The sequence below is a fragment of the Onychomys torridus genome, chromosome 3 (genome assembly GCF_903995425.1).
Source record: "Onychomys torridus chromosome 3, mOncTor1.1, whole genome shotgun sequence".
Classification (NCBI taxonomy): Eukaryota; Metazoa; Chordata; class Mammalia; order Rodentia; family Cricetidae; genus Onychomys; species Onychomys torridus.
The window spans coordinates 41531167-41549953 of record NC_050445.1 but is presented as its reverse complement, the minus strand read 5'-3'; the positions used below and the strand labels follow the sequence as shown (position 1 = coordinate 41549953).

Genomic DNA, 18787 nt, shown 5'->3' with positions numbered 1-18787 from the left:
GTGTGCTGCTCCCCATGTACATTCTATGCACAGTGTATGTGCTGCTCCCATGTATATTCTATGCACACTGTGTGTGTTGGACCATGCGCATTCTATGCACACTGTGTGCTGCCCCCGTGTACACTCTATGCACACTGTGTGTGCTGCCCCTGTATACATTCTATGCACAGTGTATGTGCTGCCCCCGTGTACATTCTATGCACACTATGTGTGCTGGACCATATACATTCTATGCACACTGTGTGCTGGCCCGTGTACATTCTATGCATACTGCGTGCTGCCCCCGTGTACATTCTATGCACACGGTGTGCTGCCCCCACATACATTATATGCACACTGTGTGTGTGCTGATCCCATGTACATTCTATGTACAGTGTATGTGCTGCCCCCATGTACATTCTATGCTCACTGTGTGTGTTGTCCCCCATTTGCCATTTAGTAGGCATCTTGATTTTTTTAGTTGAATGTTGTGATAATGCCATGTGTTTACCTTCAAGTAATTATTATTTTGACTTATTGGGTCCTGCAAACCACAATAGCAATGATACCAGTGATTCAGATATGTGGAAGAAACGCTGCAACATGCGTCTTTTGAGATGATCTCATACTGTAGACCAGGCTGGTTTCAAACTGGGCAGTCTTCTGTCTCAGTCTCCCAAAGGCTTGAAGTTATAAGTTCTCCTTTTAAAGTAAAACAAGTGAAAACATAAAGGAGCATTTTGAGACACCCATTCATGTAACTTTTAAAAATATAATTTATTTATTTTTATTTTATGTGTATTGGTGTGCGGGTGTCAGATCTCCTGGAACTAGAGTTGTGAGCTGCCTTGTGGGTACTGGGAATTGAACCCAGGTCCTCTGGAAGAGCAGCCAGTACTCTTAACCATTGAGCCATCTCTCCAGCCCCTTATGTAGCTTTTATTACAGTATCTTTTTAATCATTGTTTTATTATTACCATATCTCCTATTGTACCTAATTTACAAATTAAGTTTTGTCATGGGTAAATATGTATAAGTGAGGGGAGGGGATTGAAAGATACAAGCATACCCTAACTGTACAGTTGTTCCTTGATGTTTGTGGATGATTGGCTGTAGGATAGGTCACACCTCCCCCAACCACACCAAAATCCTGAGCCAAGTCCTATATATAAAACATCATAGTATTTGCATATAGCTTATACATATCCTGCTATATACTTTACTTCCCCAGTCTACTTATACTGTTATTAATCTAGTATAAATACTGCTAAGTGGTTGTTAAGGTGTACTGTTTAGAGAGTAATGATGAAGAAAATGTCATTACATGTTAAGTAATAAACACAACTTTTTGTTTTTGTCAGTATTTTTATCCAGAAGGTGGATGGATTCCACACATGTGTAACCATGCCTACAGAGGACTAGCTTAGAGGAAGCTGCTTAGCTTCAGTGCTGTCTTTACTTATGGGCATCTACTGGTGATCTTCAACTCTGTCTCCCATGTGTACTCATGAACTAATACTGTAGGTTCTTTCTTTTCTAAGTATTCCGTTAGAATAGTTGATTTGTGGTTACATGGTAGTGATGTATCTATTAATATCTTAATTTTGTTTTCTTGTGAATGTGGGAAAAATGACATGATTTATAGGATTTACACACTCAAGTATTAGGAGATGAGAGCAAAACAAATCAGGCCTTGCTTTCAATTGGTTCAGAGAGAAGTATATCTTCTTCGTGTAGTATGCACAACTTTTCTAGAGCTCTATGGGCTTAAGAAATTATACACAGGGGCTGGAAAGATGGCTCAGCGGTTAAGAGCACTGGTAGCTCTTCCAGAGGACCCAGGTTCAATTCCCAGCACTCACATGGCAGCTCACAACTGTCTGTAACACCTGTTCCAGGGGACCTGATTCCCACATACAGACATACTTGCAGGCAAAACACCAATTTTTATAAAGTAAAAATAAATAAATTATTTTTAAAAAAGAAATTATGCACATATATTGTGAAGCAATCCAAGCAATTGTAGACAATTATCTTACTCATTAATGTATTTTTTTCTGTTACTTTCAATATTGAGGTTTAGGGAGGCAATGGGAAAGGTAATCAAAAATACGTTTAAATGCTTAGAGCTTCCTGTAGTTAAAATTTCACTTTTTAAGTTCTTAATTTTCTTTCATGGGCTTAATGTAGACTTTGTCCACATTTGCAGACTGTAGGAACTGATGGTTTGAAACTGTCTTCTGAGGGGAGGTTAGGCTTCCTATAATCTGCTTGTAGTGTGGAAAGGAGTGGGTGATGGAGATGAAAAAGAAGATCAAAGCCTGCTTGTGACCCCATGCCATGTGTTTCTGTGAACACCTGATTCTGCATTATGCCAACAATTCATGTTTGATAGCGCTGTTTATGTCTCCTTTCGTTTGGAAAAGCATTTCAATCCCAGCATTAATTCTCTTTCTAGCCAATACAGAGAGAGATGATGTAATGTTAGACAGCCAAGGTTGGGTTAGATCTCTTTTTATATGCTGATTGTGAATTAGCCATTGTGCCTGACTTATAATTGTGGTGGAATTACTGACATGCTCAAGAAAATGATATAATGTCACAGAATATGGCTTAATGTTTTCTTTTTATTTACTTGGGCACCTGATTAATGCACTCATGTTAGGTTCTAAGCTATCTTTTGACGGGAGAAAATCTTCCGGCATTTTGTTAGCAGCTGGAAGAAATAAACTGAACAGTCAAGGACTATGTCTAGTCTGATTCTGTTTGTGCTCTCTCCCATTCTTTTTTTCCAATTGTGGTCTCGAATAATGGAAAAGAGACGGAAAAAGTGGAGAAAGCCTATAAAACTTGTCGTCCCTCCCCTTTTCCCTGTGCTAGCCAAATTTGGCTAAGGAAATCCTTTTAGAATTCCAGCACTGTATTTACAGAATGACTAGGAGATTTTCTTATGCTTTAACAAGTATCTCAATTTTCTGGATGTTTTAAAACAAACTAACTTGCTGTAATTTTTCCACTTTAAAAATTTCTTTTTATTCTAAACAAGCTAATTCCACAAAACATATGTATATGTATACCTTCTCCACCTTGTACACAGGGCTGTGCTGGGAAGTGGGGTATAAAGCAAGATAGCCAGGAGCCCTGCACACTCAGAGCACATTGTCTGTCAGGGCAGACAGACAGTGAGTTAATAGTTGCACTGTTATAATATGATGCTTTATCACCAAGAAGAAATGCATGTGACTCTAACATGCCTGGAATGTAGTAAATACTCAGTAATGAGATTGTTATTATCTCCTGTGTTTTTACTCTTCTGTTGCTGAGCACTGGCAACTGTTCCTTCAGGGAAAATCCGTAATTAGGAAAAGAAGCTAAGAGCTGCTGAGCTTTAGGGGGAGGAGGAAGGAAAGTAGTGGGCAGGGTTGGAACAAATTGGGAATCTAATGCCTCTGGAAGTCGTGTGGCAGGCTTCAATTGGTTTGCAAACATTTGCGGATGGATGAGGAGGGCAAGGATGATAAGTAGGGAAGGGTTGTACCTATCCATGGTCTCTGTTGGCCTGGCAGGTATTCAGTAATTCTGGGAATTAATTTGAGTGCATTAATAGGACTGGATCATTAGTCATTTGCAGTGTTTTGCTTCATAGTCTCCAGACTTTTACATCGAAGCCTGTTGTTATGAAAATTTCCTTGTTTGCTCTGCCATTCCAGCTTTGTCCTCTAGACCTCATGCATCGACTGTAAAATGTCAGTGCTCAGTAACTCAGGATGCAGTAACAAACATTTCTTTACTCTCTTGGCATTTAAAATCACCAAGACACTATAACCTGTCAAAAGTGGAACTGTCTTCAAGCCACTTCTTAGCCTTCTAGCTTGATGGCTCTTTGGTGGGTGTAGCCACTTTACTGCCCTTGTAGGGCCCCTTGGTGACCAACGTAGTTAAATTCCTTACCATGAATCAATGTCTACATCTGCTGATTTGGGGCTGTTGCTTTCTCTGTGCTGCCAAACACAACTCTGTGATAATGACAGCATTTGCCAGCATGCTTATGCAGTGACTCAGGAGATGGGGTGGCCAGCAGAGCAGCCTCTTTGTGGGAGTGGATTTTAAGAAGTGCTAATTCCATGGTGGTTTGGAGATATTAATATCATGCTGGCTGTAGATAAACAGGCAGCAGAGGTGCATATAATGAGAACAGAACCAGCCACAGCATCTTTCTTTCCTTACTTTACCGTCATATCATGTGCTGCTTCTTTGCAAAGTCTGTTCTCCTAGGTCTAGATGAATAGAATCCTTACGTAGTTTAAACATGCACAGATACTGCTCTGTTGAGCTGCCAGCGTCCCCAAGCTATGTATCACTTTCTGAGGATCACCAGTGTGTTAAGAGTTAAACTACATTTTCAAGCAGTACTAAATCATAGCATATGGCACAGTAGCCTATTGCTTACTGTACCCTCTCCCTAAAGGGCAGCGAACCAGATGGTGTGAATGGGGCCTTTGGTGGAATTATGACAGGTACAAAGAAAGACATAACCACCACTCTCCTTCAATAATACCATGTCTCTTACTTTCCAACATTTGATATTGTTAAGTCTTTTTAAAATCTTGTTTGTTTGTTTGGTTTGTATTCTTGCAGTTGGCTCTTCATATCAAAGTTCTCTTTCCAGGTTGGGGAGAAACCATGCGAAAGAGCTTCATTGGCCATTTGAGTGCCGGTCTCTGTGCATCATTCTCAGGATAGTGGTTGGACACAATTGAGGGTGTGTCTCCTTCTGTAGTGGGCACAGTGTGTGTGTGTGAGAATTACTTGAAGATGGACTCTCATCTGAGGTCTGTCATCAGTTGGAGTGTTGTTGCAAACTTTGTTCCCTCGGGTCTTCGCCCTCTTTCATTCCTGCTCCTCCCTTTGTCTGGCTTTCTTCTACCAGAAGGCCTATGTTCTGCCTTTCCCTCGGCCCAGTTTATTCCTGGCTCTTCTCCAAGCCTCCTGAAGGTGGAAGATCTACTGTTGGGAGCTGTGAGAAGAGAAGCGTGTTGACTGTCTTATTCCGCCAGTGTTTGCAACACTATGGAAGTACAACTAGGCATCTTCTAGCTTTTCCTATGGGCTGAGAAGCAGACTGAGAAATGTAGGTCGTGCTTGGATGTGCTCATTTTTTGTCTTGTGTGCTTGATAGTTTAGAGCAGATTTTCTTCAGGGTAGTGGCTTGTTTTTAACATTCTGTAAATAGCCCAGCCTAATGTGGGCTTCTTACAGATAGTTTCTGCTGGTTTTATATTTGGATTGATGTAGATCTGATGCTACTAACGGGAAAAATGCTGAGCTGGAGGATCTTTGTTCCGTTCTATTTGGATTCCAGCTTAACAGCACACTAGTCTTAACATGCTCAGTCTCTCCCTCCTTCTGCCAGAATGCCTTGTGACCTCCAGGTGCCCCTACTGTTTCTGTTCACTGAGTCCCATGTGTTCACTGACCTCTCTTTTCTGTTGCAGAAACATTGCTGAGGCTCTTGTCAGCAAAGGCCTAGCCACAGTGATCAGATACCGGCAGGATGATGACCAGAGATCCTCACACTATGATGAGCTGCTGGCCGCAGAGGCCAGGTAAGTTACTAGACCTATTGAGACCCATAGCAGCACTTTTTTCTGTGTCACTCTTGTGTCTCTGAACGATTGGAAATCATATACAGCTAGAGCTTAAATCATTTCTGTAGTCCAGTTTTTGCCAGTGGAAAACAAGAAAGCTTGTTTAAAGCTTTGATTAAACTTAGGCCTCTATGACTCTCCTCCCCAGTCAGTAGCATATAGAATGTGGCCACCCTCGGTTGACATTATAAAAGAAGGAAGCCTGGATGTGAGTGAGTACCTCATGTCTGATAATCATGCATGATGATCATCACCATTCCCAGCTTACGTGTGCAATGCATTTGGCTCTGTGTTTTCCTTCAGAGGCTTCCCCTGCCTTCCTCTCTCTCCCCTTCTCGCCTCTCCCATTTATCACCTCTAGACCTTTTGTCGTGTACAGAGGAAATGAAAACATTTATTAGGAAATGAGTTTTGGTTTCAAACCCCTCTGACAGCTGGCAAGAGAGCATTTGAGAAGCCCTGTGACATTTTCCTTTTGTCCTTCATCCCTGTGGCTGGTTACCCCTGAGGAGAAGTGTAGTGCTCAGCTGGGTTTCTTGCCATTGACATGCCACAAGACTCCTATTCAGAGAGACTTCAGATGATGGAGCTGGTAGTTCCATGGTTTTCAAACTTCTTGGGAAGCAGCAAGAACTGAACTTTTTCTGCTGAACTGATGTGCATATCTCAGCAATCTGTGTAGACTCCACAAAATATCTCCATTGTATCAGAGTGATTGCATGGCTTTACCACACTCAACAGTTCTTCCATGGCCTCCAGGACCTATTAGTTAAAAAGTATGGTCATTGTGAGATTGTGCATTGCATTAGAGAAGGCTTGAGTTGGGCACATATTACCTAATTTTGGTTTCACACCTTGTCATTGAGATCATTTCTCTTGCTCTTTGGCCTAGAACATTGCCTTCATACCCTTCATTTACCTCTAATGCTATGTCATATCCTGATAGAGTGAGTGTCACACAGAATGCCAGTGGAGAAGTCAGCCTGTCAGCCTGTTGTAACTTTCTTGTAGGCATTTCTCAATTATCCAGCCTAAAAATGAATTGTTTCATATATTTAGTATGATGCTTATTAGTAACCATTAAAAATAAGGCTTCCGCCGGGTGTTGGTGACACATGCCTTTAATCCCAGCACTCGGTAGGCAGAGCCAGGCGGATCTCTGTGAGTTCGAGGCCAGCCTGGGCTACCAAGTGAGTTCCAGGAAAGGCGCAAAAGCTACACAGAGAAGCCCTGTCTTGGAGAAAAAATAATAAAATAAGGCTTCCTGTGCCTATAACGAGGTAGGCTAAGGCAAGAAAATCTTGAGTTCCAGCCTTGGCTTCACAGCAAATTCCAGGCCAGCTTTGGCTATACATAGACTCTGTCTCAAATAATAGTAATACAATAATAATGTGGTATAGATTCATAATGGGTGTTTCTCAGAGATAGGTGGGCATCTCTCCCCTCCTGAAGTATACGAATATAGTGGGCTCGAAAACACCATGATAGAAGTGTGGATACACTTTTCTTAATACTATACAGGCTAGCCCCTTCAGGAAACAGACCTTCACCGAACGGGTAGAATTCATGGGGTGGGCCAATGGGCAGCTTGGCCATTCTGATCTGATAGCAACTTGAAGAGCAAGTGAGGCATTTACAGTGTAAGAACCACCAAACATAATGGTGGGATATATGACCATATTTTTAGGTCTGAGTTCACTGTGCTGCAAGTGAATGCCTAATTCTAACAGGCAGGTGGGCATGGAACTAATCTGCAAAGGAGCTTAGGAAAGGGAAACTGGAGTCAGCTCTTATTACACTGTTAGAAATAGCCACAGTGTGAGGATTGTTTGAGTGTGGTTTAATGAGTAGACATATATAAGGAAATTTTGGAAGATTTGGGTTTTAAGAAGAAAACAAGCCTCTTTAGTGCAGATTTTGTGCTGAAGTAATGTAACAAGATGCTTGCTTGCTAAAGCAGTGAGCTACCTAGGGATAATTGTGTTGAGCCGTTACTTTCAGTCTGATGGTGGAAAAATTGGCTTCTAGGTCCTTGCACAGTTGCTGGTTGAGTAAATGGAGAGAAATTAACCACTTCCCCAAAGCCGGGAGGCATTGCCTGAAGGCATTACAGGCCCTATAAAGGATTAGGAGGAAAAACCAAGATGAGCTGGAATGGGTTTTCCTTTGGAGCACCATTGTCAGTGATCCTTAGGATGATGGCCCAAGGCCATCTCCTAGATGCTAATCCCCAGCCAGGTAAAAAAGGAGAGTAAAGGAAGACCAGGATTCCTGCTAGGTCATGATGGTAGGTTTGTAGTCATTCAGAAAGATTTCTCGTGTAGAGTGGACTTGTTTTCCAAACAATCAAGCCTGTCTCTGTCCCAAATCACCTATCTGCTGACACTGTTTTATTTTAGCTTGCCTTCAGTTCACCCTTCCTCCCCCATGACGCCTTCTCTATGTCCCCATCTTTGCCTCTGTTACTAACTCACAGCTTGTCAGAGCTCTTTGTACATGCTGCTTCTGTCCTGCCTCCTGCCTGTCTATTGAATACTATCCAAGCTTAGGGCTCTTTTTCCCTAGATGGATTAGCTTCATGTTTGCAGTTGAACTCTGCTGTGTGATTTGGTGCCCTGTCGATTAGGTTTCTCTACCTCCCAGCTTAGAGTCCTCTGCAGATCTCATTAGTGAGTTGTTTACTCCTTTGCTAGGCCATGAATAGAACCCCTCAACAAGAAAGGTTTTGGGGTTGACCTCAAGTCTCTCCCAACGTGGACTGTCTTTTGTTTATCATTCCTTCAGCCACTTTTTAATCTTCAGTGATTGTGTTCTGAACCAAGCCAGTTTGAGTTAATTTCCCAAGGAAAATGACTTGAGCTACTGTATCTAACACTTTAGCAAAGGCCAAATCAGCAACATCTGCTGCATCCCTGTCAGCCATCCACTCGGAAGCTCTTCAGTTTGTACAAGGCTTTCATTTTCATTAGTTTCTTCGCACAGTGGTGTCGATGGCCACAGATTTCCTAGCCCCTGACCTTGGTTATCTGCTCTTCTGAGGTTATCGCTGGTGGGATCGGCAGTGGCACAGCGTGCTCTTCCCTTGACTTTGCTTTCCAGTGTGCTGCTTGGCCAGTAATCCTTTTAGAGAAACATTGTAAGCTTTGGGAAAAGGGCAGCCTGTTAACTTCTCTGACTTCTCAGGTCAGTACAGCTGCCTGCCTAGGAGTTGATGAGCTTTCTCCTGGCTCTCTCTGCAGCTCCTACTCTTCCTCTGCAAGTGCTTATGATCTACCAGCCCTTCTCAGGCTGTCTTCTGATAGGAGCTCAAGGGGTGATACTTAGGCACTCACTGGCTGGGTGTTCAGGTGAGAAGAAGAGGAAGGATGGACACCACTGTGCAGTTAGTCAGCCAGTTGTGTTCCAGTGTATCAACTTGCTGGCTTGAAACAAGCTCTCCTTTGCTCTCTCTTCTGCTTGCTGACCCTTTGAGCAGCCTTTATTCAGCTGCTTGTCTGCTTATGGGCAACCCTCATTATGTCTCAAATGCCTGGCCCATCTAAAGGAAGCCACATCTCTTTGTTTAAAGAATAAATAAGCCTGTTAATTCCCCAAAGGGAGCCTTCCTTTCTAGCTCAGGTGTCTGTCATCAGCCACCTCCTCCCTCATCACCTTGTGTCCACGAAAGATAAGGTTTTGGCATTTCATGGGATACTCTCAGGCCTTGTTTCTCTCCTGGGCTCTATTGAGAAGCCCTTGATTTTTGTCCCAGAGTTTGACAGCTCCAAGTTGCTTGTCCTTGGAATTCTTGACAAAAATAATTACGTCCACTTGACCCATGGTTCACCGAGACACACCTGGATTTGTTTCCCTTTTTGAGGCATCACATGGACCCCTAGGGAGCAACTCATAATCAGTTGTTGTCTGGATGGTTCTAATGTTTAACCCCCACGTTGGTTTTCTGTGCTGGTCTGGACAGGGGTTCTTTAACTTTAGCCAGAGCTTCTGACTCCTGATGGAAGTACCTGTTACCTCCTTTTGAAGTATTTCCAAGCAAGCCCCTGCCCCAAAGTATTTCTCCTGACAGTGCTATAAAAATATCTCATATTCCATCCCCTCTATTTGTTGTAACACATCCAGTTTGATTTTGCAAAGGCCAACATGAGATTTTCATCCCTTTACTGTGACACCTTTACTGTAGGCTTTTCTTGTTGATCTTGCAGCATAGCCTGGCTTCAGACTCGCCGAGTGTGGCCAGGTGTGGAAGTTTGCCTATTTCCATCTGTAGAGTGCTGGGGTTACAGGCATGGACCACTATACCTACCTTTCCATGTGGGCTTTTTTTTTTTTTTTTTTTTTTTTTGGTTTTTCGAGACAGGGTTTCTCCGTGTAGCTTTGCGCCTTTCCCGGAACTCGCTTTGGAGACCAGGCTGGCCTTGAACTCACAGAGATCTATCTGCCTGGCTCTGCCTCCCGAGTGCTAGAATTAAAGGCATGCGCCACCACCGCCCGGCTCCATGTGGGCTTTTAATGAACATGTTATTCACATTTAAGACCAGCTGGTAACGCCTGGAGTCAGATCAAAGCCTGGCTGGTGCCATGCTTTCTTTGGGTCTGTACAATTGGGGAATAACATCAATGTGTGTTCTCTGTCCTGTAGCTAACCAGCTCTTTCTTTAGAACTATAATATTCTAAACAGTAATGTGCCTGTAGGCCTAGGAGTTGAATGTCTTAAGCAGGAGGAATGGAAGTTCAAAGCCACCCTGGTCTTCATAGTAAGACCCTATCTCACAAAACAAACAAAGCAATGACAACAAAAGAAGACAGTCCTACTATGTAGTATCTCTCAAATGCTGGGGTTAAAGGCATGTACTGTCATGTATAGCTTACAACCTAGTATTTTAATGATTTCTGGAATCTATTAGAGTCTGTAACTAATTGCAGAAAAACAGAAGTTGGGGCTTTAATCACTTAAGGTACTTTTTTATCTCAGATTTTGTGATTTCAAGGTCAGATGTATATATCCAGAAAAGAAATCGATGCCCCAGCTTGACTGTGGAAAAACAATTGTACTGAGCAATTTAGCATGTGAACAGATTGAAATGAGTTGAGATTCATTTTGGACATATGAGACGAAGTTAGGGTGACAGGCCTTCCCATATCTTTTCATGTATATTCCATCTCGTCATGGCACACTGCAAGCTTGGGAACCTGGCACTGTCCTTAGTTTCTAAGAGGCAAGAATAAACCTGCCTTTCTCTCTACTCTGTGTGGCTCCCTCAAGAACTCATTTTTCTGACTGAGCAAACTCTCTCTTTAGAACAACAAAAAACAAGTGCTCCTGCCTTGCTGAGTTCTGTCTCTCCAGGCTCCAAACCCCACAGGCATCATCCTCTTGCTTTTTTCAGTATGATTGGCAGTACTTCCCGTTGTAGGCTTCTCTACCTGAAACTGCAGGAAACTGTACTAACATTGCTATCAGTGTCTGATCAAAGGTTGTGTGCTTGATGACTTCCTTTGCTAATCCAATTTCAGTGGGCATTATTAGGAGAGATGCAGCTCTCATCAGGTGACTCCTGGTGGTCTTCCCAGTAGCCTTGCATTGATAGCCATCACTTAGTGAATGCATATTGTAAGTCTCTTGAAGTCTTTTCAGGACCACTGGGAGAGAAATGCCCTTGTTCTACATCTGCTCAGTCAGAGCTGCTCCCCTGGTGTTCTTACTCAGAAGGAAGTTTTCTAGAAACTTTCAAGAAGTAGGAAAAATTCATGCCTCTAAAAACAAAAGGAATAAAAAAGGTGAAGTCCTCCATGCTGTATCTTCAGTTGTACTGTCCTTCGCTTACTGGTTTTAGGAACAGAATAGAATACACCTTTGGGGGATAAGGGTGTAGCTCAATGGTAGAGCCCATTTCTCGTATGCACAGGATCCAAAGTCAATACTCAGCACCACAAAACCAAGACAAAGTGGAGCCAGCAAGATGGCTCAGAGGAATAAAAAAAAAACTCTGGCTGAGCAAGCTTGAAGACCTGGATTAAATACCCACATTTTAAAAGACTGATGTAACAGAGACATTTGCAACCCTAGCACTCATGCTGAGATAGAAGATAGAAACTGGAGAGTCACCCAAAAGCCTATGGGCATTCCGCCTGCAGTATGCAGCTATGCAACATAGAATAGGAAACACCCTGCCTCAACAGAGTGAAAAGGGAAACTCCTGAGAGTTGTCCTCTGATCCCCTACACACACACACACACACACACACACACACACACACACACACACGCAAAACATTAAATAGACAGCAGTGTAAACATGACTTGAGTAAACAAAACAAGTCAATGTACTTGTATGAAGTATTTCCAGTTGTTAAAGATCTTAAGCTGAAAAAGCAGCAGCCCATAAGAAAATTACTGTGGAAATTGAATGTGTATTCTCTGCAAATATTTGTGTATTTTGGGATGTTAGAACTGCTAGGTTCTATCCCAAGATATAGATGGCATAAGTTAATCCAAACTCCAGGAAAACAGATCTTGCTGTCAGGAAGAGTTGTTCTTCTTTGCTTTGTCTTGCATGTGATGGTTTTGTATTCATTTCTCCTCTATAGTCTCTTTTTCTCCTCTAAGTATATTCTAGGTCACAGGCATTGAGAAAATAGTGGCGAACAAAAGAGAGAATAGATCCAACCCTTTACAAAGCGTGTAATCTCAGAAGGATGGGCATTACGTAATTTGAGTAGTATCTCTAGATATTGCTATTTTTCCTGTTTCTTTTCCATTCTCACCTATTTTCTTAGCCCTTCCTTTTTTGCCCTATGTATTATTATTAACAATGCTTGCCTTACATCTTTTTCTATCCCATCTCTTAATTTCTGTTAAATTTTCCCATGAGAAATCTCTTTAAAATCCATCTTTTCTGTTCAGCCTCTGTTCTTACATTCTCCATAGTTTAATGGTCCAGCTTTAAATAAACCAAGATTTCTCACTTTGAATCTAATAACCTCAACAAGTGAAAATTCTCTTTAAATAAACCAGGAACTACTGAACAGTGTTAAAAACAGCTTTTACCTGAAGCTTTTCTCTTCCCTGATCATTCACCAGTTCCTGTAACACCAGGGTACTTCTGGCTTTTCGCTTGAGCATCATAGAAAGCAGAGGTAGAGAAATACTTATCTGGCCTCTTCCGCCAGCTGTATTACCTCATACCAGAGCAGGTTGGAAACCAACACCGAGAAGGGAGAATGGACTTCTTTGAAACAGTCTTCTGGCTTCCTTTCTTTTTAACTCTAGAGGTCTACACCCCCCACCCCCATGCCCTATTTTTGGATTGCAGTTTGGTGTTACAGTCATGAGGTTGCTAATTGGCTTCAGCACATGGTGGGGACTTGGGGGAGGGGGTTCACTGTTGGGGAGTAGGGTAGATCAGCTATTGCAAGTGGATTTGATAACAGGAAAATGCATTAAAAGAGCTGGTGTGGGGAAGTGATTTGAAGACACAGCTGAATGTGGGGAAATTTAGCTTTTTCCCTTTCTTCAGAAAAGATGATGCACTCAACATCCAAATAGCAGTAATCAATCTGCATTTAAGGCAGCACAAATGGCCACTTCTGGAGAGCTGTATAATGCCTCCATTTCCAATGAGTTTTCTCCTTTAGGATATTAAGAGGATCTGTACACTCCCTTCATCCTCTTCTCTTCCTTCCCCTCCCCTGGTTCTGATGTAAGCTCAGAGAGCTCCCTGGTGACTGAGGGGCAGGGGCTAAGTTGGAGCCCCTTCACTTTGTTTGCTCCCCCGGGTGCCAGGTTTGTGGAGAGTTCTGCCAGTCCTGGTCAGATACTAAGCTACTAATGAGCAAGTCTTACGTAAGATTTCCTGCAGTCATTAGTCTGCTGCTTGTAGTCCTTTGGAGGACACTGTTCCGGACCATCTGACCATGGTCGCCATTCTTTCAGCACATGCAGCTGCTCTCTTCAGAGCAGCTTGTCCATTGTCTCCCTTCTTGTCCTCTTAGCGGACTTCTTGGTCCTTCCAGAGAACATTGACACTTTTGAAGATCATCGTCATATGGTGAATACAATTTTCATCTGAAATAAACTGTAACAGTGAAGTGATAACCGATTGAGGAACACAGCTGTTAACAATTCCTCACCACTGTAAAGCAAATCCCATTATGTGACCTTTTATGGCAGATTTAATCTTCATTACTTTAGCAATCATAACCAAAGAGAACAAGGCAGGGAGCAGATGAGCTTAAATTTCTCTGCATGCTTGACTCTCTTTTCTTCTTCTTGACGCTGGTCTCCTTCGTATGCAGCTTCTGGCTCCTTAGTCCTGTTGCTTCTGAGCAGCCCCCAGCCCTATTGACTAAAGTAGAGTAGTCGGGAGTGCTTGCTTGGTTCGGCTCCTCCACAATGCTAGGTGGCATAGTACTTCTGAGAGCTGATATTGTATTAGGTATATCCTTAGCCTACATGGTTATAACCCTTGAAAATCTCTTAGAAGGCTGATAATTTGGATAATTAAACACTGATCCATCAAGGCACAGTATTTTACAGCTGCTTGTGAATCCACTTCATAGCTTTCTTTCATTTGCCTGCTTCTTTGCATCTCAATTTCTAGTAACCTCCCTCGTGCATTTCTGTTTTATCTTAAGCTGCCTCTGTTCTCCTCCTGCTTTGGACCCAGAAATTGAGAAGGATTACTTCCCATTCCTCCTGCTTTTGCATCAGTTTCAGAGAGCTAAAACCCCAGAGAATGCCAGCAGGTTCAAGTCTGCATAGCTTACATTGGGAAAGCATTTTCTAAAACCTGTGCTAAGGATGTGTTGCTTTTCACTCAAGTCAAAAGACACATTACATTTTTCTAAAACTGGACTAGTGAGATGGCTCACTGGGTAAAGATACTGCTGGACTACATAGTGGAAAAAGGACAGAACTATCTTTCAGTCACCCTGAATAATAAATAAGTAGACGTAATTTTTTTAAAGTAATGTAAAAACTTCTGTAACTGCCTTACGTCTGTTAAGCCACATACTTTATCAAGTTTATTGTGATAAATGCAAAGATACATTTGAGGAGTGAGCTGCATTTAAGAATCACTTGAATCTAAGATTACTTACTCCCCACCAATGTCCATAGAAGCCAGTGTGTTCTGTCTGGTTTCCTCTGGGGAAGGGAGGTACAAAAGATACATCACTTCTTCCTGACTCTGTGCCATAGCAGTGGTTCCATGCCTCTGAATTTATCTTAGGAATAAGTTCTTCATTGTGGCATTATTTATAATAATGAATATAATCTATTCGTGGAAATATCTAGCAATAGAGGATTGATTAAATGATGAACCATGGATCCATGAGATGGATTTACTGTAGAACCATTAAAAATGAAGTAAAGAAATCAATGACATAGGGAAGAGTTCATTTAGCCATTTGTTATGGAAGAAAATTATGAGCCCACAAAACTTTATCCACAGTGGTACCATTTATTTAAGTAGAAAATAGGAAGATATATGTGTATTAGCACTCAGACATTACAATAGAGTCATGAATCATTGTTTCCTATTTTTTATGATGGACTTTGTAATCAGGACAGCAAAAACTATAAAGCAGTGTCACTGAGGCAATTTTAAGTAATCTGCTTTCTGAACCTTTTTGATTCCTGATGACCATTTATTTCTACCTAGCACTAATACTCCTTTGATCCTAATCTGAGACCAGTAGCATTTGCTTATCTTCAGCACCTGCACACCCCTCCCTCTGCTGTGAGCTCATAATCCCTCCTCTCCCTCTTTCCTCTCTCTGCAGACACAAAAGCATGTGCCTTCATTTCTCTCTTATATTAGTTTTAGATGAGAGGATGACCTGGAGTTCTTTGTTATTTGCTTCACTGCCTCATAATCTCTACTGACTCATTAGTCTGCCCACCTCTCTAGACCGTAGGACTCAATTTCCTCATTTCCAGTCTGTGTGCTCTCCATCTTTTCTGTCTATCTTATTGGTAATACTCATTTTTGTTGAAAATGCAGCTGCATAATCTTAGTGGTTCTTTTCCCCACCCCCAAAAACACACACCTGCCATTCTGCACCATTCTCTGCTCTGCCTCATTTTTGAATCACATGACCCAGGAACCAGCAGAAAGACCAAAGGGATTGTTTATTGTGACTACATTTCAGAAATCTGTGTTTAGTTCATGCTGAAGCACCATATTTCATCACTGTGGCCCCAAGCAGTGAGAGGTGTTGGAGGGTTAGTGCTTTTTGTTCTCTTGTTCTGATTTGTAACCTTTAAGTTGACATTATTTTTACTTCTTCTGAGTTATTCATCGTCACAATCAGATCAGTCTGTTTGCTGTTTACAGTGGTCTGAGTTCTGTGCCCCCTCCCTGCTGTGCAGACTTCTGCTCATCCAGTGCCCTGGGGTGTGAGGGGGAGAGAGTACTCTACCCTAGAGCTTGGGTCAGGACATTACACCCAGGGGAGCCAGCAAGCCTCAAGTAGCTGCCCTTCAGTTACTTTAGCACTGTCCATGTCTGTAATTCGAAGTGTTTTCAACATTCTACAAAGACATTTATTGCCAGGCTGTGGTGGGGCACACCTTTAATTTCAGCACATGGGAGGCAGAGATAAGAGGATCTCTCTGAGTTCGAGGCCAGTATGGTCTATAGAGCAAGTTCCAGAACAGCAAGGATTACACAGAGAAACAAAAAACAAACTAAAAGCATTTATTTGCTCAGCTTTACTAGGCACACTTTAACTTGTGTTTCTGTAATAATGAAAGGGCAGATCTGTGTTAAGTGCTATAACAAATATTAAGGACATTATCCTAAGTAACCCTCAAAGGGCCTGCAGTTTAGCTGCAGGAAGGAAGACTAGAACAGGAAGCAATGCAAATTTGTTTGTTGACAATTACAGCTCCATACTAAACTTATCGGTTACACACACACACACAGTTTTACTACAGTCTCAGTAGAAACTACCTCACCCCTAAACCTAGTTTTAGCTTAAGAATATCTGATATAGCAGCTTTTTTCTTTTTTTAAACAAGGGTTTAATGGGATTATATTGCTAGCAATCATGGAGCCTGCTTAATGATCAAAGGAATTTATTCAGTTACCTGCTACCTCACTAAGGTTGATGCTTTGGGGCATGGCTCAAATAGCCACCCACTATAAGGGTTTTGTTTGTTTGTTATTTTGTTGTTATTATTTATAGCATATGTTTATGTAGCCTAGGCTGGCCTCAAACTTACCACATAGCCAAGGATGGCCTTGAACTCCTAAATCTCCTGCTGCCTCCTCCCATGTGCTAGCATTATAGGCATGAGACATCTCACTTAGCTATGACATCTGTTTTTAAGATTGGCTGCAGATAATTGACAACTGTTATTTTTTTATTGATTTTTATATCTGTGTCTATGTATGCACACATGCATGGGTTGCCTTCAGAGGCCAGAAGAGGTTGTTGGATCCCCTAGAGCTAGAGTTATAGGTTGTTTAGAGCCACTTGACTTGAGTGCTGGAAACTGAACTCTAATTTCCTTCAAGAGCAATAAATGGTCTTAGCCACTGAGCCATCTCCTTAGCTCCCAAGTATATGACTACTCTTCATTTTATGATGAAGAACCTGGAAGGTCAGATGAGATGAAAATGGACTTAATTGGGTTAAAGGCTGTGGTTTGGAAATTATAGACAGATATAATTGGGACTACATGGTAGGTGCCTATGAACGTAAATCGTGAGATTAAAAATTTCTCCTTGATGTTAAGGGTACATTAGGTTGGGATACGTCACTTGCCAGTATACATGAGGTCCTGGGTTTGGTTGCACTGCTGTAATTAATAATAAAAAAAGAATTTCCATTCAGTTTCCTCTAGGCCTTTCTGGGATCTAAGCAGAGGAGTAAAATGATGAAATAGAGGTCATGATGGTAGTATGCAATATGGAATCCAAGTTAATATCCATCATCAAGAATGGCTGATGAATTTATTTTAAATATCTATGTAGTTATCTTGGGCTGGTCCCTGAACCCAGAGGGTTACTAAAGGACAGAGTGAGCACTGTGAAGAAGGAAGAAAGTGCTGCTTGTAGCAGCTAAGACAAGGAGAACTGAGAGGCCTCTTGTTACCCGAGGACCAGAAATACATAGTTCAAGGGAAAATGTGGATGCTGAGTCCTCTTCAAGATTCCTGACCTCTGGCACAGTGTCCTTTCTTGTCCATCATCTCCCTGCGATTTATCCTTTCTATCATATACCATTTTTACTTTCCATTATAGTATTGCCTTAGATCTTTTTCCATATGAAAGCAGTTCCTCACAAACCTACAAAAGGCTACTACTCTCTAGGAAAATTCATAGAAATAATTATAAGTAATTTCCTGTCCCTCAGGCGACTGATGGATATCTCTAGTGCCCTTGCTGAAGCTCTTGTGCACATATGGTAAGAACTCACTGTGCGGCAACCATTTTATGATTTCAATAAATACTTTAAATTTATTGAAAAATTTGTAAGTTGTAAAAATATAATAACAACCTGCCATCCCTGAATTGATAATACAGTAATTACCATAGAATGGGCCTATTGGTTGGCCCAGTTTGGATTCATTCTGCAGTACCAACTTCTGCCTTGTGGGAACTCATCCCTAGACATTTTATATGCTAGAGATCACAGACCCTAAGAGTAGACTTCGTTCCTGTGCACTGAAGGTGAGTGAGGTCCTGTTTCTGGTGTGCCCAGGCACTGTGGATGGTGTCACAGCTCTCAGCTGTTTTTGCAAAGTGCTTGGTTTTACCTTGGAGTGGTAGCTCTAATGTGTGTGAGTCCATATCTTACTCTTAGACACAGACTATTCTAGTGACACGGATGGAGATTATCTTCTACACTGTAGCACCAAACTGTCTTACTGGGCCAGGGAGAAACCTAGAAAGCTGTTTTCATCCCCTTCTGCCCCAACCCTCCCTTTCTTGTATCTGGCTACATACCAGCTCTTCCTGGCCAGTGGCAGCTTTATCCATTCTTGACACTGCTGGCTTTTCTGGCTTTGAACCGCTGCCTCTCAGAGAATGAAGCTTCTGAGAGGAACAGGCTGTTCTGCCCTACTGTTTCCCTTCTCCTGGCTCATCTCAATCCCAGCCTTCCTTTGCAGGGCTATAGCTATTAAGCAGAGACAGAGAAAGATGTTGAGA

The 18787-nt window shown here is 42.0% G+C and overlaps 1 protein-coding gene across 1 annotated transcript in view; it reads left to right on the top strand.

Annotated features, from left to right (window-relative positions):
* Snd1 (staphylococcal nuclease and tudor domain containing 1) overlaps window positions 1-18787 on the top strand; it is a 422881-nt gene that overhangs the window by 225032 nt on the left and 179062 nt on the right. The window contains exon 13 of the mRNA XM_036180523.1: window positions 5475-5585. Within this exon, the coding sequence (XP_036036416.1) occupies window positions 5475-5585 (111 nt within the window). The remainder of the gene's footprint in view (window positions 1-5474; window positions 5586-18787) is intronic.